This window comes from Staurois parvus, unplaced genomic scaffold (assembly GCF_062004578.1).
Source record: "Staurois parvus isolate SC_StPar_1 unplaced genomic scaffold, SC_StPar_1.0 ptg000228l, whole genome shotgun sequence".
Classification (NCBI taxonomy): domain Eukaryota; kingdom Metazoa; phylum Chordata; class Amphibia; order Anura; family Ranidae; genus Staurois; species Staurois parvus.
Window position 1 is genome coordinate 412,151 of NW_028318024.1, and position 22,774 is coordinate 434,924.

General features: G+C 50.5%; 1 protein-coding gene across 1 annotated transcript in view; it reads left to right on the top strand.

The window, feature by feature from the left end:
• The window catches only part of CACNA1F (calcium voltage-gated channel subunit alpha1 F), a 208,067-nt gene that overhangs the window by 179,273 nt on the left and 6,020 nt on the right, over positions 1 to 22,774 (top strand). Inside the window, exons 41-48 of the mRNA XM_089679619.1 lie at positions 1,487 to 1,588; positions 7,198 to 7,328; positions 7,460 to 7,564; positions 7,650 to 7,882; positions 13,299 to 13,421; positions 15,107 to 15,267; positions 18,090 to 18,196; positions 21,110 to 21,373. Of these exons, the coding sequence (XP_089535745.1) occupies positions 1,487 to 1,588; positions 7,198 to 7,328; positions 7,460 to 7,564; positions 7,650 to 7,882; positions 13,299 to 13,421; positions 15,107 to 15,267; positions 18,090 to 18,196; positions 21,110 to 21,373 (1,226 nt within the window). The remainder of the gene's footprint in view (positions 1 to 1,486; positions 1,589 to 7,197; positions 7,329 to 7,459; positions 7,565 to 7,649; positions 7,883 to 13,298; positions 13,422 to 15,106; positions 15,268 to 18,089; positions 18,197 to 21,109; positions 21,374 to 22,774) is intronic.

Genomic DNA, 22,774 nt, shown 5'->3' on the forward strand with positions numbered 1-22,774 from the left:
ACACCAATGATGGGACACTATTCCTCCCACTGACACCAATGATGGGGCACTATTCCTCCCACTGATACCAATGATGGGGCACTATTCCTCCCACTGACACCAATGATGGGGCACTATTCCTCCTACTGATACCAATGATGGGGCACTATTCCTCCCACTGACACCAAAGATGGGGCACTATTCCTCCCACTGACACCAATGATGGAACACTATTCCTCCCACTGACAGCAATGATGGGGCACTATTCCTCCCACTGACACCAATGATGGGGCACTATTCCTCCCACTGACACCAATGATGGGGCACTATTCCTCCCACTGACACCAATGATGGGACACTATTCCTCCCACTGATACCAATGATGGGGCACTATTCCTCCCACTGATATCAATGATGGGACACTATTCCTCCCACTGATACCAATGATGGACACTATTCCTCCCAATGATACCAATGATGAGGCACTCTTCCTACCGCTGATACCAATGAGGGGGCACTATTCCTTCCACTGACACCAATGATGGGGCATTATTCCTCCCACTGACACCAATGATGGGGCACTATTCCTCCCACTGATACCAATGATGGGGCACTATTCCTCCCACTGACACCAATGATAGGGCACTATTCCTCCCACTGACACCAATGATGGGGCACTATTCCTCCCACTGACACCAATGATGGGGCACTATTCCTCCCACTGACACCAATGATGGGACACTATTCCTCCCACTGACACCAATGATGGGGCACTATTCCTCCCACTGATACCAATGATGGGGCACTATTCCTCCCACTGACACCAATGATGGGGCACTATTCCTCCTACTGATACCAATGATGGGGCACTATTCCTCCCACTGACACCAAAGATGGGGCACTATTCCTCCCACTGACACCAATGATGGAACACTATTCCTCCCACTGACAGCAATGATGGGGCACTATTCCTCCCACTGACACCAATGATGGGGCACTATTCCTCCCACTGACACCAATGATGGGACACTATTCCTCCCACTGATACCAATGATGGGGCACTATTCCTCCCACTGACACCAATGATGGGGCACTATTCCTCCCACTGACACCAATGATGGGACACTATTCCTCCCACTGACACCAATGATGGGGCACTATTCCTCCCACTGACACCAATGATGGGGCACTATTCCTCCCACTGACACCAATGATGGGACACTATTCCTCCCACTGACACCAATGATGGGGCACTATTCCTCCCACTGACACCAATGATGGGGCACTATTCCTCCCACTGACACCAATGATGGGACACCCACCCCTGAAGTCTGAGGAACAGTAGACTTGCCCTTTGTTTGCAGTCTGGAGACCCCTGGTGTGGACGTTCGTCCCGCTGTAGACCAGAGATAGGATCTGTGTTCTAGTCTGCAGCTTTTTCTTGTTGTTTTTCCTCGTTCTAAATTTAGAATCCTCTTCAGGTTTATAAATTGTTTTCTCTTTTCAGGGAACCTGGAAGCTGCTAATGAAGAGCTGAGAGCTGTTATTAAAAAGATCTGGAAGAGGACGAAACAGAAAATACTGGATGAGGTCATCCCGCCGCCTGAAGGTGAGCTAGATAACATGACATGATCGGGAGACTAACAGACTAACGCATGGCTATGGGAAGGCAGAAAATATTCACAGAAATAAAATGGAAAGACAACATAGCAAGGTGGCCGGTCCTGCATTGTACAGGATGACGTCACAGCGCTGAGATCATCATCCCCTAGGAAAAATGAGCAGCTAACCTGGGGACTGGGACCCCCTGCAGAGGAGATGAGCTCATTGCTGTGGTGCTTCTCCTTTAAAGCAGACTTTCATCCTAAAGTAAATGACATGTTGCCCTGCTTCCTCCCTCTTGTAGTTTACTATGCTTCATTTATGAATGAACACAGTCAGTGATCGCTGCTGATCACTCACTATCTTCATTCAGAAAAGGAAGGGGCCGGTAAATGACATATTTACTGGCCCTTTCCCCTGCTCTCCCTCTTATAGTTTACTATGCTTCAGTTATGAATGAACACAGTGAGTGATCGGTGCTGATCACTCACTATCTTCATTCAGAAAAGGAAGGGGCCAGTAAATGACGTATCTACTGACCCTTTCCCCTGCTCTCTCGCTTATAGTTTACTATGCTTCAGCTCTGAATGAATACAGTTATTGATCGGTACTGATCACTCACTATGTACATTCAGAATAGGAAGGGGCTGCTAGACAACATATTTACTGGCTCTTTCCCCTGCTCTCTGGCTTATAATTTACTATGCTTCAGCTCTGAATGAACACAGTGAGTGATTGGTGCTGATCATTCACTAAGAAGTGGCCGGTAGATGACATATTTAATGGCCCTTTCCCCTGCTCTCTCTCTTATAATTTACTATGCTTCAGCTCTGAATGAACACAGTGAGTGATCGGTACTGATCATTCACTATGTTCATTCAGAAAAAGACGTGAATGGTAGATGACATATTTAATGGCCCTTTCCCCTGTTCTCCCACTTATAGTTTACTATGCTTCAGTTATGAATGAACACGGAGTGATCGCTGCTGATCACTATGTTAATTCACAAAATGAAGGGGCTGGTAAATTACATATTTACTGGCCCTTTCCCCTGCTCTCTCTCTCTCTTAAAGTTTACTATTCTTCAGGTACGAATAAAAACAGTGAGTGATTGCTGCTGATCACTCACCGTGTTCATTCAGAAAAGGCAGGGGCCAGTAATTGACATATTTACTGTCCCCTTCTCTCCATCCTGAAGATCCCTACAGCAGTTGGAGGGAGAGGAGGGAAGCCAGCAGCACTTCCGAGGGGCACGCAGGGGGGCCCAGGCAGCGGGGAGCACCAGGAGGGGGTGATCAGTGCAGCAGGTGGGGGGGAAATACTGGAATCCTTTGTGACCATCTCTGCAGCACCGAAGATCCATTCCAGTCATTTCCTCCACCAGCCCAGGGGCGAACTGACAACTCATGGGGCCCCTGGGCAATAGGGGATCATGGGGCTCATGTGTCCTTGCCCAAACTCAAAAAAGCCTATTAAAAAGGTACCAGGGGCATCTCATGGGGCCCCCTACTGACCCCGGGCCCTCAGGCAGTGCCCGAGTTCCCAAATGGTCAGACCGCCCCTGCACCAGCCCCAACGATCACCTGCTCTGTGCACATGCAATGCCCCCTGCTGGAGATGGGGAGACTGCAGGGGTCCCCCATGCACCTAGGGCCCACAGGCGAGCCCCCGCAGCACTTCCCAATCCATCTGAGCATGTGCGACTTTCCCTCGTGCGTGCGCAAAGGTGGCTACAAGGGAAATTCTAAGCCTTTGCTGTCTTTGCACATGTGCGGGAAATCATCACATGGGCAGAAAGCTGTGCAGTGCCCTGCGGTGGTGCCAGAGGGGGGGGCGGAGCCACTAAAGCAGTAACTGACATTGAGGGACAGGCTCAGACATAGGCAGTCAAATGGACGGCTGAGGACATCTTGTGGAGGAAAATGAGTACTGCAGGAGAAAGCCCCAGATTTGAGTCGAGTATTGCAGCAAAAACTTGATTTTTTTTATTTTTTATATTCTCTTTATTGTCGCTGGAATTCCTCTGTAATCTCTGAGATTCCCGACACCCCCCCCCCCCCCAGCCGGAGCAGCAATCCCTGACATGTGAAGTCGCCGCAGATTAGCAGGCAAACGATGCAAGGGCAATCCCATTACAGTAATCTCCCGGGAGAACGGAGAAAAGTCACCCAACAATCTCATCAACGATCTATTAAGCTCTTGATGGCATTGACTTCCAGGGCTGTGATTGGTGGAGAGATGTCACTGATAGACATAGGAAGAGACCGCATTTTTTTTTTTTTAATCTGAGATTTCGGACGTTTTCACTTTGCAGCCGTGGAATCAAAACAACCGTTTTCTATCATTGGGATTCGGGTAACACAAGGAATGCATCGTCATGGCTGAAACGCGTCTGCTGCCATTGCTGGCTCAGTTCTGAAAATGCTAGTGGCCTGGCTGTGTCTGCAACCCTGCCGCTGTCCAAACGTTACTGAGAAAACCCATACTCGGGGGCGGACTGACAACTCATGGGGCCCCCTGGGCAATAGGGGATCATGGGGCCCCTGTGTCCTTGCCCAAACTCAAAAAAGCCTATGAAAAAGGTACATGGGACATCTCATAGGGCCCCCTACTGACCCTGGGCCCTCGGGCAGTGCCTGAGTTTCCAAATGGTCAGTCCGCCCCTGCCCATACTTGTAGACGATGTTTGGGTTTTTAGTCACTCCCCTCACTTTTTCCTTCATTAATCCATAAAGTACTGAAAACTACACACTATAGCCTACATTTTATGAATGGGCTGCTAAATGCAGGCCATGGTGTGGAAGTCTTTAAAAACTTGGCTTTCCTGCTGCCCCCTCTGTTCAACAAGAATGGTCTCCGAAAGTCTGCTGGGAAGTCAACAATGTTATGTAACAGTCCCCCCCCCCTCCACTTACGGGGTTGTCTCTGCTGCATTAAGAACTTCATAAGATAAGGCTTCACACATTGGCATGCGTTTTATGAATGGGCTGCTAAATGCAAATGGTTAAAACTCTCCTTTTCCGCTGCCCACACTGTTATACGACCCTCTGTTCAACAAGTGGGGCGCTGTTCCTCCCACTGATACCAATGATGGGGCACTATTCCTCCCACTGACACCAATGATGGGGCACTATTCCTCCCACTGACACCAATGATGGGGCACTATTCCTCCCACTAATACCAATGATGGGGCACTATTCCTCCCACTGATATCAATGATGGGGCACTATTCCTCCCACTGACACCAATGATGGGGCACTATTCCTCCCACTGATATCAATGATGGGGCACTAGTCCTCCCACTGATACCAATGATGGGGCACTATTCCTCCCACTGACACCAATGATGGGGCACTATTCCTCCCACTGACACCAATGATGGGGCACTATTCCTCCCACTGATACCAATGATGGGGCACTATTCCTCCCACTGATATCAATGATGGAGCACTATTCCTCCCACTGACACCAATGATGGGGCACTATTCCTCCCACTGACACCAATGATGGGTATTATTCCTCCACTGATGCCAATGATGGGGCACTATTCCTCCCACTGACACCAATGATGGGGCACTATTCCTCCCACTGACACCAATGATGGGGCACTATTCCTCCCACTGATACCAATGAGGGGGCACTATTTCCCCCCACTGACACCAATGATGGGACACTATTCCTCCCACTGACACCAATGATGGGGCACTATTCCTCCCACTGACACCAATGATGGGGCACTATTCCTCCCACTGACACCAATGATGGGGCACTATTCCTCCCACTGACACCAATGATGGGGCACTATTCCTCCCACTGACACCAATGATGGGGCACTATTCCTCCCACTGACACCAATGATGGGGCACTATTCCTCCCACTGATACCAATGAGGGGGCACTATTCCTCCCACTGACACCAATGATGGGGCACTATTCCTCCCACTGACACCAATGATGGGGCACTATTCCTCCCACTGACACCAATGATGGGGCACTATTCCTCCCACTGACACCAATGATGGGGCACTATTCCTCCCACTGACACCAATGATGGGGCACTATTCCTCCCACTGATACCAGTGATGGGGCACAATTCCTCCCACTGACACCAATGATGGGGCACTATTCCTCCCACTGATACCAATGATGGGGCACTATTCCTCCCACTGATACCAATGATGGAGCACTATTCCTCCCACTGACACCAATGATGGGGCACTATTCCTCCCACTGACACCAATGATGGGGCACTATTCCTCCCACTGACACCAATGATGGGGCACTATTCCTCCCACTGACACCAATGATGGGGCACTATTCCTCCCACTGATGGAGCACTATTCCTCCCACTGACACCAATGATGGGGCACTATTCCTCCCACTGATACCAATGATGGGGCACTATTCCTCCCACTGATACCAATGATGGGGCACTATTCCTCCCACTGACACCAATGATGGGGCACTATTCCTCCCACTGATACCAATGATGGGGCACTATTCCTCCCACTGACACCAATGATGGGGCACTATTCCTCCCACTGATACCAATGATGGAGCACTATTCCTCCCACTGACACCAATGATGGGGCACTATTCCTCCCACTGATACCAATGATGGGGCACTATTCCTCCCACTGATACCAATGATGGGGCACTATTCCTCCCACTGACACCAATGATGGGGCACTATTCCTCCCACTGATACCAATGATGGGGCACTATTCCTCCCACTGACACCAATGATGGGGCACTATTCCTCCCACTGACACCAATGATGGGGCACTATTCCTCCCACTGACACCCATGATGGGGCACTATTCCTCCCACTGACACCCATGATGGGGCACTATTCCTCCCACTGACACCAATGATGGGGCACTATTCCTCCACTGACACCAATGATGGGGCACTATTCCTCCACTGACACCAATGATGGGGCACTATTCCTCCCACTGATACCAATGATGGGGCACTATTCCTCCCACTGACACCAATGATGGGGCACTATTCCTCCCACTGACACCAATGATGGGGCACTATTCCTCCCACTGACACCAATGATGGGGCACTATTCCTCCCACTGACACCAATGATGGGGCACTATTCCTCCCACTGATGGAGCACTATTCCTCCCACTGACACCAATGATGGGGCACTATTCCTCCCACTGATACCAATGATGGGGCACTATTCCTCCCACTGACACCAATGATGGGGCACTATTCCTCCCACTGATACCAATGATGGAGCACTATTCCTCCCACTGACACCAATGATGGGGCACTATTCCTCCCACTGATACCAATGATGGGGCACTATTCCTCCCACTGACACCAATGATGGGGCACTATTCCTCCCACTGACACCAATGATGGGGCACTATTCCTCCCACTGACACCCATGATGGGGCACTATTCCTCCCACTGACACCCATGATGGGGCACTATTCCTCCCACTGACACCAATGATGGGGCACTATTCCTCCACTGACACCAATGATGGGGCACTATTCCTCCACTGACACCAATGATGGGGCACTATTCCTCCCACTGATACCAATGATGGGGCACTATTCCTCCCACTGACACCAATTTGTTGTGTTCTCCTTTACCAGAGGAAGAAGTTACGGTGGGAAAGTTTTACGCCACTTTCCTTATTCAGGATTACTTCCGTAAGTTCCGCCGGAGGAAGGAGAAGGGTCTTCTGGGAACGGAGAACCTGCCCAGCAATTCCACCACATTACAGGTTCGTAGTTCTTCTCCCTACTGCTGAAACTGAATCCTCACCCCCCTGAAGGCCTCTCCTTGTGTCATGACCTGTGATTGGATCTCTTCTCTCCGTATCTTACCTATTGTCTTTGTCCATCTGTACCCAAGGCCGGACTGAGGAGTCTGCAGGACCTGGGATCTGAGATCCGCAGGGCCCTATCGTGTGAGCTCGAGGAGGATGATATCTCTGAATTCCGGGGGATGGGACGCCAGGTGAGCAATACGTTGGACAGTAAGTTGTACACCGGATCTACTGACCCTGAAGGTCCATTCCATATCACTCAACTGTGTGTTTTAGGGTGCAGAGGAAACGACCTTGTGTGAGAGCTCACCGGGCCTGACCAAAGGACGTCTCTCTTCATCCGTGTTGTCGCTTACTAATTCCATCGGAGGACGTGATGAGCAACCTCCGGCCCCTCGTAGACCATCCTTGGTCAACCGATCTGGTGGTGGCTCAAAAGACAGCCTCCTGGCACCTCCTGCACCGGCGAGTGCCTCCAGCGGGAAGAAAAGGCAGCTTAGCACACGCAGGTATTCAGGGGGGTTGGGGGGGGGGTTCATTTATTAACAGATCCACCCCGAGAACAATAGACTCCCTCTTCAACAATAGACCCCCCTATCAACAATGGACCTCCCACAACAAAATACCACCTCATCAACAATAGATCTACCCCAGCAACAATAGAATCCCTCTACAACAATAGACCCCCCTATCAACAATGGACCTCCCACAACAAAATACCACCCCAGCAACAATAGATCTACCCCAGCAACAATAGACTCCCTCTTCAACAATAGACCCCCCTAGCAACAATGGACCTTCCACAACAAAATACCACCTAATCAACAATAGATCTACCCCAGCAACAATAGACTCCATCTACAACAATAGACCCCCCCCCCCCCTCCCCAGCAAGAATGAACCTCCCACAACAAAATACCACCACATCAACAATAGACCTACCCCAGCAACAATAGACTCCATCTACAACAATAGACCCCCCTATAAACAATGGACCTCCCACAACAAAATACCACCTCATCAACAATAGATCTACCCCAGCAACAATAGACTCCCTGTACAACAATAGACCCCCCTATAAACAATGGACCTTCCACAACAAAATACCACCTCATCAACAAAAGATCCACTCCAGCAACAATAGACTCCATCTACAACAATAGACCCCCCCCCCCCTCCCCAGCAAGAATGAACCTCCCACAACAAAATACCACCACATCAACAATAGACCTCCCCAGCAAGAATGAACCTCCCACAACAAAATACCACCACATCAACAATAGATCTACCCCAGAAACAATAGACTCCCTGTACAACAATAGACCCCCCTATCAACAATGGACCCCCCACAACAAAATACCACCCCATCAACAATAGACCTACCCCAGCAACAATAGACTCCATCTACAACAATAGACCCCCCCCCTCCCCAGCAAGAATGAACCTCCCACAACAAAATACCACCACATCAACAATAGATCTACCCCAGAAACAATAGACTCCCTGTACAACAATAGACCCCCCTATCAACAATGGACCCCCCCACAACAAAATACCACCCCATCAACAATAGACCTACCCCAGCAACAATAGAATCCCTCTACAACAATAGACCCCCCCAAGCAACAATGGACCTCCCACAACAAAATACCACCCCAGCAACAATAGATCTACCCCAGCAACAATAGACTCCCTCTTCAACAATAAACCCCCCTAGCAACAATGGACCTCCCACAACAAAATACTACCCCATCAACAATAGATCTACCCCAGCAACAATAGACTCCCTCTACAACAATAAACCCCCCTAGCAACAATGGACCTCCCACAACAAAATACTACCCCATCAACAATAGATCTACCCCAGCAACAATAGACTCCCTCTTCAACAATAAACCCCCCTAGCAACAATGGACCTCCCACAACAAAATACTACCCCATCAACAATAGATCTACCCCAGCAACAATAGACTCCCTCTACAACAATAGACCCCCCTAGCAACAATGGACCTCCCACAACAAAATACTACCCCATCAACAATAGATCTACCCCAGCAACAATAGACTCCCTCTACAACAATAGACCCCCCCAAGCAACAATGGACCTCCCACAACAAAATACTACCCCATCAACAATAGATCTACTCCAGCAACAATAGACTCCCTCTACAACAATAAACCCCCCTAGCAACAATGGACCTTCCACAACAAAATACCATCTCATCAACAATAGATCCACTCCAGCAACTATAGACTTCCTCTACAACAATAGACACTCCTAGCAACAATGGACCTCCCACAACAAAATACTACCTAATCAACAATAGATCTACCCCAGCAACAATAGACTCCCTCTACAACAATAGACACCCCCCCCCCAGCAAGAATGAACCTCCCACAACAAAATACCACCTCATCAGCAATAGAACTACCCCAGCAACAATAGAATCCCTCTACAACAATAGACCCCCCATGCAACAATGGACCTCCCACAACAAAATTCCAGCTCATCAACAACAGATCCACCACAGTAACAATAGACTCCCTCTACAACAATAGATCCTCCCCCAGCATCAATGGACCTCCCATAACAAAATACCACTTCATCAACAATAGATCTGCCCCAGCAACAATAGACCCCCAGAAGAAACAACAGATCTCCCAGCAGCCAGCATCAATAGACCCCTCCCTCAACAGTAGATCCCTCCCAGCAACAATTGAACCCCCAGTAACATAATAGCTTCCCTTTCCCCAGCTACAATATATTCCCACAACAATAGACCCCCAGGCAAAAATAGATTTCCTCCAGCGACATTAGATTCCCCAGCAGCCAGCATCAATAGACCCTCCAGCAGACCTCAACCCCCCTTGCCATTACATACATTCAGTGCTGGAGGGGCTGGAACTGTGTTCCCCCGTGTTCCTGTTGAAAAAAGCCCTGAATACCTGCCAGCCAATCACTGTCAGTTGGACCATTGATCAGGCCGGTTAGGATAAATATAGGTAAGCATTTAATACAGGGTGGCCCTAGGACACGTCTGACACAAAGCCTTGTAGTATTTCCAGTATGAAGAAGCTGTTTGCCTTTGGTCTCTCTCTTTCTGATTTAAATCCTCCCTCTGGCCTCCCCTTCAGTCTTGCACAGGTGTACCGGCTCCTCCCCTTCAGTCTTGCACAGGTGTACCGGCTCCTCCCCTTCAGTCTTGCACAGGTGTACGGCTCCTCCCCTTCAGTCTTGCACAGGTGTACTAACTCCTCCCCTTCAGTCTTACACAGCTGTACCGGCTCCTCCCCTTCAGTCTTGCACAGGCGTACCGGCTCCTCCCCTTCAGTCTTGCACAGGTGTACCGGCTCCTTCCCTTCAGTTTTGCACAGGTGTACAGGCTCCTCCCCTTCAGTATTGCACAGGTGTATCGGCTCCTCCCCTTCAGTCTTGCACAGGTGTACCGGCTCCTCCCCTTCAGTCTTGCACAGGTGTGCCGGCTCCTCCCCTTCAGTCTTGCACAGGTGTACCGGCTCCTCCCCTTCAGTCTTGCACAGGTGTACCGGCTCCTCCCCTTCAGTCTTGCACAGGTGCGCCGGCTCCTCCCCTTCAGTCTTGCACAGGTGTACCGGCTCCTTCCCTTCAGTTTTGCACAGGTGTACAGGCTCCTCCCCTTCAGTCTTGCACAGGTGTATCGGCTCCTCCCCTTCAGTCTTACACAGGTGTACAGGCTCCTCCCCTTCAGTCTTGCACAGGTGTACCTGCTCCTCCCCTGGACTGAATGGCTTCCTCTGATTTCACTGCACACTGTGAGCTCCTCACAATGTGCATTAGAGGCTGCAGCAAGTCAGATAGAGCTCCGATGCAAGAAACCACAAAGGACCCCCTTGACACCCCCCCCCCCTTCAGAGGGGTGCCCTTTCCTTTGGTCCCAGGACTGAGGACTCTGAGCCTGATGCCCTTCCTTCTGATCCTGGGGCCCTTTACTCCCGTCATACGACCCTTTCACATGTTCTGCAGCTGGACCCCCTTCTTACCATCTTGTACAGTACAGGGGGATCAGGAGGGCACAGTACAGGGGAGTCAGGAGGGCACAGTACAGGGGAGTCAGGAGGGCACAGTACAGGGGAGTCTGGAGGGCACAGTACAGGGGGATCAGGAGGGCACAGTACAGGGGGAGTCAGGAGGGCACAGTACAGGGGAGTCAGGAGGGCACAGTACAGGGGAGTCAGGAGGGCACAGTACAGGGGAGTCAGGAGGGCACAGCACAGGGGGATCAGGAGGGCACAGTACAGGGAGGAGTCAGGAGGGCACAGTACAGGGGGAGTCAGGAGGGCACAGTACAGGGGGATCAGGAGGGCACAGTACAGGGGGATCAGGAGGGCACAGTACAGGGAGGAGTCAGGAGGGCACAGTACAGGGGGAGTCAGGAGGGCACAGTACAGGGGGAGTCAGGAGGGCACAGTACAGGGGGATCAGGAGGGCACAGTACAGGGGGAGTCAGGAGGGCACAGTACAGGGGGATCAGGAGGGCACAGTACGGGGAGGAGTCAGGAGGGCACAGTACAGGGAGGAGTCAGGAGGGCACAGTACAGGGAGGAGTCAGGAGGGCACAGTACAGGGGAGTCAGGAGGGCACAGTACAGGGGGGAGTCAGGAGGGCACAGTACAGGGGAGTCTGGAGGGCACAGTACAGGGGAGTCTGGAGGGCACAGTACAGGGGAGTCTGGAGGGCACAGTACAGGGGAGTCTGGAGGGCACAGTACAGGGAGGAGTCAGGAGGGCACAGTACAGGGAGGAGTCAGGAGGGCACAGCACAGGGGGGTGTCAGGAGGGCACAGTACAGGGAGGAGTCAGGAGGGCACAGTACAGGGGGGAGTCAGGAGGGCACAGTACAGGGGGGAGTCAGGAGGGCACAGTACAGGGGGGAGTCAGGAGGGCACAGTACAGGGGAGTCAGGAGGGCACAATACAGGGGGGAGTCAGGAGGGCACAGTACAGGGGGAGTCAGGAGGGCACAGTACAGGGGGGAGTCAGGAGGGCACAGTACAGGGGGGGTCAGGAGGGCACAGTACAGGGGAGTCAGGAGGGCACAGTACAGGGGGAGTCAGGAGGGCACAGTACAGGGGAGTCAGGAGGGCACAGTACAGGGGGGAGTCAGGAGGGCACAGTACAGGGGGGAGTCAGGAGGGCACAGTACAGGGGGGAGTCAGGAGGGCACAATACTCAGATCAGGAGGACAGGGTACAGGTTCTGGGACGCTTCCTGGGCCATCCCTGAACAGCTTAATAAAAAGCGTGACTATCCCGGCAAATTCGGGACAGTTGGCAAGTATGTAATGCAAGATTATCATGGAGCCCCTATGCACCTGTGGCCCACGGACAGTGCCCAGGTGCCCCCTTGCATTCAAACAGCCCTGACGATCTGACTGCATTGCCTAGAGAAGCACAGAGACCCAGCGATGACATAAAGTATCTAAGGAAAACTGAAAATGTTATGTATAAATTTCATTAGCATGTTGTTGGGGGGGGGGGGGGGGGCTAAGGACGGCAAAATATAAGCAGATTAAACTTCAGCTCTAATCTTCCCAGAGGGAACACAGGCAGAAATAAAAACCTGCCACCGATTTTAATCCTCCCACATTCTACTGAAAACAAAAACCTATTGGCTATATATATATATATATGCTTTAACCCATAACTCATCTCTAAATTCCTCCCTGACATTTCCTAAATTTGGATCCGTGCCATATGGTGCGCTGAAGGTGTCCACCTCATTGTTCCCGCTGTGAGATTTTTCAGTCGTGGGTGCGCCCACAGAGGATGGCAGGCTGTACAGTCACACAGATCGCACATAGCTACACGTCAGCTATTCATAGAGCCTAGTGTGACTGCGACCTTCTTATTCATGTTTCCTAATGAACGTGTGTGTGTGTTATTCCCAGGAGGAGCTCGGAGGGAACGTTCGTACCCCCCACCGTACATGAACAGGAGGAGACCGCCACAGATGACGAGCAAAGGTCCAGGACATCCTCACCTGTATACAGCCCCAGCAGGGAGAAGGACAAGTATGCCTGTGTTACCAATGAGACAAAGCAATATGGCTGCATTGGGACCCCTAGGGCTCATTTATATGGGCGTACTGATCCGGGCCGTCTTTGCCCGCACGGGATGCACAGACAGTCCTACTCATGCCTGTTGGGAAGCAGTGGCAGCGCAGGCACAGATCTGAGCGGGTGCATGTCCCTGAATGCACACTGCCTGCGTACGGGGACACGCACCCACACCTGGGACAAGGGGTGGGCAGGAGGGGCGGCTGCCCTGGGTATCATGTGAGGTAAGGGGGCAATGCTTAAAGAGTATCTGCTGCTACAAGCTGACAGGAGTAGCACCACTACTACTGTCAGCTTAGTGCAGGAAGTGACGAGCAGAATCAGGAGAACAGAAGAGATCCGGGAGGAGGTGCAGGCTGTGCTCTCTCTCCCCTCCAGCTCCTCCTCGTGCCGCTTCAGTGCTCCTTCTTCTGGACTGCTAGATTGGGACTGTGTAGGGTTTCCTCACCTGCCCCCATCTCTTCCTAGCAAAGAGCAGATATGGAACCTTGGGGGGGGGGGGTCAAAGAAAGTGCTGGGAGGGGGATTTCAGCAGGGTTAGGATTTGTGCTGGGAGGTGGAGGAATATTGGTTTGCAAGGTGAATAAATGCTTAGGGGGCTAGCGTGCAGATTAGTGCTTAATTTTTTTTAGGGGGGAGGGCAGGGGCGGACCGACAACTCATGGGGCCCCCAGGCAATAGGGGATCATGGGGCCCCTGTGTCCTTGCCCAAACTCAAAAAAGCCTTTGAAAAAGGTAAAACGGGCATCTCATGGGGCCCCCTACTGACTCCAGGCCCTCGGGCAATGCCCGAGTATCCAAGTGGTCAGTCCGCCCCTGATCATGACTCCCAAATACAAAGGCACGATGGGACTTGTGGTTCTGCAACAGCTGGAGGGCCACCAGTTTGACACCCCTGACCTAGGCCATGGGTGCTCAACCTGCGGCCCTCCAGCTGTTGCGAAACTACAAGGTAAAAGGGGCATCTCATGGGGCCCCCTACTGACTCCGGGCCCTCGGGCGGTGCCCGAGTTTCCAAATGCTCAGTCCGCCCCTGGGGGGGGGGGCTGGTTTGCTGACATATAATGCTCATACAACTCGGGGGGGGCACAGTTTGACATCCTTGCCCTGGGCGCCAGGTTACCTTGTCCAGAACTGCCTGCTTCAAATTGTGACTAGCGGCTGTGTCCGTGCAGCCACTGCATCCCAATAGACATGAATGGGATTGCCTGTACGGAACACCTGGCCATCCCAGGCAGGCAAAGTCAGCCCTACGGAGCGGTACGCCCCAGTAATGAATTTCTATCTGCTCCCCTATGGTCTGGCGAATCCCCCCAGCCCCCCTAAATACTTACCTGAACCCAATCACGATCCAGCATTGTGCCCGAGAGCAGTGGTTCTCCTCACTCTCTCTCTCTCCTCAATAGCCCTGGAGGCAGCAGAGGAAGCCATTGGCTCCTGCTGCTGTCAATCACAACCTATAAGTGTGGGGGGGGGGGGCAGGGCTGAGGTTCCATGGGTTGGGTTGCAGTCTGCCTGTGCTGAAAATAAAGGGGTTTCCAGGGACAAATCTTCGACATTTGGGGTTGTACCTGGACATAAAAGGCAGATAGTAGTTGTGTACAAAGCCTCTCCCTGTTTATTATCTCTCTCCCTCCCAGAATTCAGCGTGCAGATGACAGCTTGAAGCGCCCGGTGTCTCCTGAAGACAGGATTAACGCTCAGCCACCACCTGTTCCACCTCTTGCTGCTCCCTGGGCTAATGGAACCCTGGAGGGCCGAGCGGCCCCTCCTCGCAGGAGGCTACTACCGCCTACACCAGGTAAAGAGAATCCGTGTCTGTGGATTGTAGTCATACAGGGAAACTGTCGCAGCAGACATACTAAAGGAAAGGAAATGTTCTTAAGCGAACATTGCCTAAAGTGGACCTGTGCCCAGATAATACTCACTAAAGTGTTCATAGTTAGTCTGGCTGAAAACAGACAAAAGTCCATCCAGTGCAACCATTAAAACAAGAAAATAAAAAAAAAGATATAATCCTACACCCACTGTTGATCCAGAGGAAGGCAAAAAAACCCCCCAGCAAAACATGATCCAGGGAAAAAAATTCCTTCCTGATCCACCGAGAGGCAATCGGATATTCCCTGGATCCACTTTCCCCAGTTATATTCTGTGTATCCAAGAAAGAATCCAGGGCTTTCCTACAGCAATCCACTGAGCTGGCCACAACCAACTCTTGAGGGAGTCTATTCCACATTTTCACAGCTCTTACTGTGAAGAAATCTTTCCGTGTTCATGTATTCTGAAAAAAGCAGTAAAAACAGTTTAAAACAAGTTCTAATTCATCTCTGTATGTATAAGCGTTGTGGAGAAACAAACTTTCAAAGTTACCATACGAAGTGTGCTTTTCTATGAGAACAGAATCCTGGCCCGCCTACTAACCCTTTTATTTAAAGGATTAGTTCACCTTTTCAGGAGAAAAAAATAAAAAAAATGAAAAGGTGAACTAACACCTCCTCTTCCTTCCCCCGCCCCTTCCCGATCCTTGCTCCATGGATAATGAGTTGGCATAGTGCTCTTTTATTATGCTCAGCAAAGCCTTAATGCTAACAATTCTCTATTTCCATCTGGCAAAGTTTCACACTCTGACAACCTGCGTATTGTTTTCCAGAATGAAATTATGATTTGTCAGGCACCAAATCTGATATAAATATGATGTATAGTTCTCTTAGGCTTTCTGATGTGTCTTACTAGACTTTTGGACCTTGCGAATCAGGCATTATTGGGGTCTAACCGGGGGCGGACTGACAACTCATGGGGCCCCCAGGCAATAGGGGATCATGGGGCCCTGTGTCCTTGCCCAAACTCAAAAAAGCCTATGAAAAAGGTACCAGGGGCATCTCATGGGGCCCCCTACTGACCCCGGGCCCTCGGGCAATGCCCGAGTTTCCAAATGGTCAGTCCGCCCCTGGGTCTAACTGGTTGGTATCTTCTTAGATTACAGTACATTAGTGTAGCCACTTTCTAGTGCGGTAAGTCCATGAAAGTAAGGATTTTGGAGATTGTATGATGCTTAGTCAATGAGGATCTCCACCCGAAAGTGGAAGTTCCGCCTTAAGGGCCGGTTTAAGGACTGGTCCCCGGCTCCCTGTGAGGAATTGGTACCTTTGGGGAGCAGGTTCCCACTCCCACTTCTGCTCTGACCATCTAGGCCTTGGTTGCTAAACCTGTGGCCCTCCAGCTGTTGCAGAACTACAAATCCCATGAGGCATTGCAAGGCTGACAGTTACAAGCAAGACTCCCAAAGAAATAGGCATGATAGGACTTGTGGTTCTGCAACAGCTGGAGGGCCACCAGTTTGACACCCCTGACCTAGGCCATGGGTGATCAACCTGTGGCCCTCCAGCTGTTGCAGAACTACAAGTCCCATGAGGCATTGCAAGGCTGACAGTTACAAGCACAACTCTCAAAAACAAAGGCATGATTGGACTTGTGGTTCTGCAACAGCTGGAGGGCCACCAGTTTGACACCCCTGACCTAGGGCATGGGTGCTCAACCTGTGGCCCTCCAGCTGTTGCAGAACTACAAGTCCTATGATGAATTGCAAGGCTGACAGTTACAAGCACAACTCTCAAAGACAAAGGCATGATGGGACTTGTGGTTCTCCAACAGCTGGAGGGCAACCAGTTTGACACCCCTGACCTAGGCCATGGGTGTTCAACCTGTGGCCCTCCAGCTGTTGCAGAACTACAAGTCCCAGAAGTCATTGCAAGATTGACAGTTACAAGCATGACCAGGGGCGGACTGACAACTCATGGGGCCCCCGGGCAATAGGGGATCATGGGCAATAGGGGATCATGGGGCCCCTGTGTCCTTGCCCAAACTCAAAAAAGCCTATGAAAAAGGTACCAGGGGCATCTCATGGGGCCCCCTACTGACCCAGGGCCCTCGGGCAATGCCCGAGTATCCAAATGGTCAGTCCACCCCTGCAGGGACATCTCATGGGGCCCCCTACTGATCCAGGGCCCTTGGGCAATGCTCGAGTATCCAAATGGTCAGTCCGCCCCTGAGCATGACTCCCAAATACAAAGGCACGATGGGACTTGTGGTTCTGCAACAGCTGGAGGGCCACCAGTTTGACACCCCTGACCTAGGCCATGGGTGCTCAACCTGCGGCCCTCCAGCTGTTGCGAAACTACAAGTCCCATGAGGCATTGCAAGGCTGACAGTTACAAGCACGACTCCCTAAGACAATGGCATGATGGGACTTGTGGTTCTGCAACAGCTGAAGGGCCACAGGTTGATCACATATGACCTAGGTGATCGAAAGCGCAGGTTGTACTTACCTCCTCCCTCCCTGTAGCCTTCTGGGACACATGACCGGTCCCAGGAGACTACAGGACCATTCACAATGCATAGCGCCACTCACGCATGCGCAGTGGGCAAGCCGCAAGCTGTCACAGCCGGGTACCCACACTAAAAAGGGGGAGGGGATGTGGCTGGTGAACCCGGCTGGTGTGCACCCACCGCTGGATTGTAGTTCAGGTGAGTGGCTTTTTTTTTTCTTCCAGTCAGCAGCATAATATAAGCAGATTAAATGTGAACATTATTAATGAAACCTATATGATAATCTTCTCTCTGCAGGAAATAAATCTGCTTTCAGCATTCAGTGCCTGAAGAGACAAGGAAGCTGCGATGACATCCCCATTCCAGGAACGTACCATCAAAATGCACCGCCCTGCCGAACCAGAGTACCTATCACTTGTTTCCTTCCGCTCTGTCCTGCGTGTTCCATCTATCCCTCTGTTTTTTCCCAGTATTTTCCCCCATAAGTCATTTATTTATTTATTATTTATATTTATAAAGCTTTTTTTTTTTTTTTACTCATCTTGCACCACCAATTCTTGTCCCTGGCTGATGCCCCTTCCAGGAGGGGCGAGAGTTACGACCCAACTCTTGGCAAATTTTATTTGCCCATCACTCCCATCAAGTAGCAGCACTTGCAACCCCCTCCCCGTGCTCATCCATTGCCTCTTCTAGCATTTATTTTAGGGGCTCTTGTTTACAGAGCTCAGTAGCCCAAGCTGAATTTTCCACACACTCAGAGCAATAGCCTCTCCCCCTCCCTCGAGAGTTACGACCCAATTCTTGGCAAATTTTATTTTCCCATCAAGTAGCGGCACTTGCAACCCCCTCCCCATACTCATCCATTGCCTCTTCTAGCATTTTTTGTAGGGGCTCTTGTTTACAGAGCTCAGTAGCCCAAGCTGAATTTTTCACACACTCAGAGCAATAGCCTCTCCCCCTTCCTCGAGAGTTACGACCCAATTCTTGGCAAATTTTATTTTCCCATCAAGTAGCGGCACTTGCAACCCCCTCCCCGTGTTCATCCATTGCCTCTTCTAGCATTGTTTTTAGGGGCTCTTGTTTACAGAGCTCAGTAGCCCAAGCTGAATTTTCCACACACTCAGAGCAATAGCCTCTCCCCCTCCCTCGAGAGTTACGACCTAATTCTTGGCAAATTTTATTTTCCCATCAAGTAGCGGCACTTGCAACCCCCTCCCCATACTCATCCATTGCCTCTTCTAGCATTTTTTGTAGGGGCTCTTGTTTACAGAGCTCAGTAGCCCAAGCTGAATTTTTCACACACTCAGAGCAATAGCCTCTCCCTCTTCCTCGAGAGTTACGACCCAATTCTTGGCAAATTTTATTTTCCCATCAAGTAGCGGCACTTGCAACCCCCTCCCCGTGTTCATCCATTGCCTCTTCTAGCATTTTTTTTAGGGGCTCTTGTTTACAGAGCTCAGTAGCCCAAGCTGAATTTTTCACACACTCAGAGCAATAGCCTCTCCCCCTTCCTCGAGAGTTACAACCCAATTCTTGGCAAATTTTATTTTCCCATCAAGTAGCGGCACTTGGAACCCCCTCCCCATGCTCATCCATTGCCTCTTCTAGCATTTTTTTTTAGGGGCTCTTGTTTACAGAGCTCAGTAGCCCAAGCTGAATTTTTCACACACTCAGAGCAATAGCCTCTCCCCCTTCTTCGAGAGTTACGACCCAATTCTTGGCAAATTTTATTTTCCCATCAAGTAGCGGCACTTGCAACCCCCTCCCCGTGCTCATCCATTGCCTCTTCTAGCATTTTTTGTAGGGGCTCTTGTTTACAGAGCTCAGTAGCCCAAGCTGAATTTTTCACACACTCAGAGCTATAGCCCCTCCCCCTTCCTCGAGAGTTACAACCCAATTCTTGGCAAATTTTATTTTCCCATCAAGTAGCGGCACTTGGAACCCCCTCCCCATGCTCATCCATTGCCTCTTCTAGCATTTTTTTAGGGGCTCTTGTTTACAGAGCTCAGTATCCCAAGCTGAATTTTTCACACACTCAGAGCAATAGCCTCTCCCCCTTCTTCGAGAGTTACGACCCAATTCTTGGCAAATTTTATTTTCCCATCAAGTAGCGGCACTTGCAACCCCCTCCCCGTGCTCATCCATTGCCTCTTCTAGCATTTTTTTAGGGGCTCTTGTTTACAGAGCTCAGTATCCCAAACTGAATTTTTCACACACTCAGAGCTATAGCCCCTCCCCCTTCCTCGAGAGTTACAACCCAATTCTTGGCAAATTTTATTTGCCCATCACTCCCATCAAGTAGCGGCACTTGCAGCCCCCTCCCCATACTCATCCATTGCCTCTTCTAGCATTTTTTTTTAGGGGCTCTTGTTTACAGAGCTCAGTAGCCCAAGCTGAATTTTTCACACACTCAGAGCAATAGCCTCTCCCCCTTCTTCCTCTCATTCTCTCTGCTGATTGGACAGCTATAGCTCCGACTAAAGAAAATAAGCTGCACATCTTTGTGCCGGCGACATAAATTGTCCTTTATGTTTCTGCAGCATCTTCTTCTACTCCAGGCTGGTGATGAGCTTCCCATTGCCCAACGAATAAAATTCTAACCATTAACAATCACATATAAAACCATTTATAACTCCGCCCCCAAATTACATCACCAATCTTGTCTCCAAATATCACCCAAACCGTCCTCCCACCACCTCCTGCTCTCTAGCTCCCTTGTCTCCTCTTCCCATGCTTGTCTCCAGGACTTCTCCAGAGCCTCCGCCATCCTCTGGAACTCTCTACCCCAATCTATCCGACAATCTCCTGCTTTGCCCACTTTTAGGCGATCTCTAAAAACCTCTCTCTTCAGGGAAGCCTATCCTGCCCTCAGCTAATAACGAAATCTTCTATTCCTCCTACCAGTCCATCCCCCACAGTTATTACCTTTTGTACCACCAGCCCCTCCCTCTTAGATTGTAAGCTCCGGGGATCAGGGCCCTCCTATCCCTCTTGTATTGAACTGTATTGTTGCTGAATTGTATCCCGTTATATTGTAAAGCGCTGAGCAAACTGTTGGTTCTAGCGTACGACAAAAATGTATCTGGATATATGACCATTCCAGGGGCGGACTGGCCCCATGAAATGCCCCTGGTACCTTTTTATAGGCTTTTTTTGAGTGTGGGCAAGGACACAGGGGCCCCATGATCCCCTATTGCCCGGGGGCCCCATGAGTTGTCAGTCCGCCCCTGGACCATTCATTAATGCAAATGTGTAGATCCACCATTATTTTATACAATTATGCATATTCAGCAAAATCCTGCTTTCTGCCCCCCCAGGTTTATGGAAGTTCAGATTCCTGGCAAAGGTCAAGCTACCAACCCAACGGTTCGAATTCCTGGGCCAACCCTCCAAAACGTGGCCGCCTCCTCTATGCCCCGCTCATCCTGGTGGAAGAAGACAGCAGCTTGCCCACCATTCCTTGCACTCACTGGTATAGGGAGGAGGAGGGCAAAGCTCCTTATTGCACCTACACCCAACTCCGTGTTCCTGGGACGAGACTAACGGAGAAGAGGGGGAGTGCGGACAGCCTGGTAGAGGCGGTGAGTAGAGTCGTGCTTGCCGTCTTCCAATATGGGATTAGCCAATGGCTTTCCAAAGCAGCCTTTACTAAAAATTCTTGTTTTATTGTCCTCCCCATCCTTCCGATTGGTATGTGTCATACATATTCCAATCCAGCAACAATGGAACCCTCAACTTGACTTGGAGGCCTGAGGTGTGACCCTTCAAATACATTGCTGCTGAATGAGCGCAATCATATGTGTATGGCACAGTAGTTAGAACTACAGTGAAGGAAATGCGTATTTGTTCCCTTGCTGATGTTGAATGTTCGCCCCTCACAAAGAAATGATCGGTCTACAAATCGAATGTTCGGTGTATTGTAACACTGAGAGACAGAATACAACAACAAATTCAGCAGAAATGCGTCTAACAAATGATGACTGATCTGCATGTTCATGAGGGAAAGAAGGATTTGATCCCCTTCACAAAACATGACTTAGTACTTGGTGGCAAATCCCTTGTTGGCAATCACAGAGGTCAGACGTTTCCTGGAGTTGGCCCCCAGGTTTGCACACATCTCAGGAGGGATTTTGGCCCACTCCTCTTGGCAGATCCTCTCCAAGTCATTAAGGTTTGGTGGCTGACGTTTGGCAACTGGAACTTTCAGCTCCCTCCACAGATGTTTAATTGGATGAAGGTCTGGAGACTGGCTAGGCCACTCCAGGACCTTAATGTGCTTCTTCTTGAGCCGCTCCTTTGTTGCCTTGGCCGTGTGTTTTGGGTCATTGTCATGCTGGAACACCCATCCACCACCCATTTTCAATACCCTGGCTGAAGGAAGAAGGTTCTCACCCAAGATTTGATGGTACATTGCCCTGTCCATCGTCCCTTTGACGTGGTGCAGTTGTCCTGTCCCCTTAGCAGAAAAACACCCCCAAAGCAGAATGTTTCCACCACCATGTTTCACAGTTGGGATGGTGTTCTTGGGGTCATAGGCAGCATTCCTCCTGCAAACACGGCGAGTTGAGTTGATGCCAAAGAGCTGGATTTTGGTCTCATCTGACCACAGCACTTCCCACCAGTCCTCCTCTGCATCATTCAGATGTTCAGTGGCAACCTTCAGACAGGCCTGGACATGGGCTTTCTTGAGCAGAGGGACCTTGCGGGCACTGCAGGATTTCAGTCCTTGTCGGCGTAGTGTGTTACCAATTGTTTTCTTGGTGACTGTGGTCCCAGCTGCCTGGAGATCATTGACAAGATCCTCATGTGTAGTTCTGGGATGATTCCTCACTGTTCTCATAATCATTGACACTCCACGAGGTGAGATCTTGCATGGTGCACCAGACCTAGGGAGACTGACACTTGTTTTGTGTTTCTTCCATTTGTGAATGATTGCACCAACTGTTGTCACCTTCTCACCAAGCTGCTTGGCCATAGTTTTG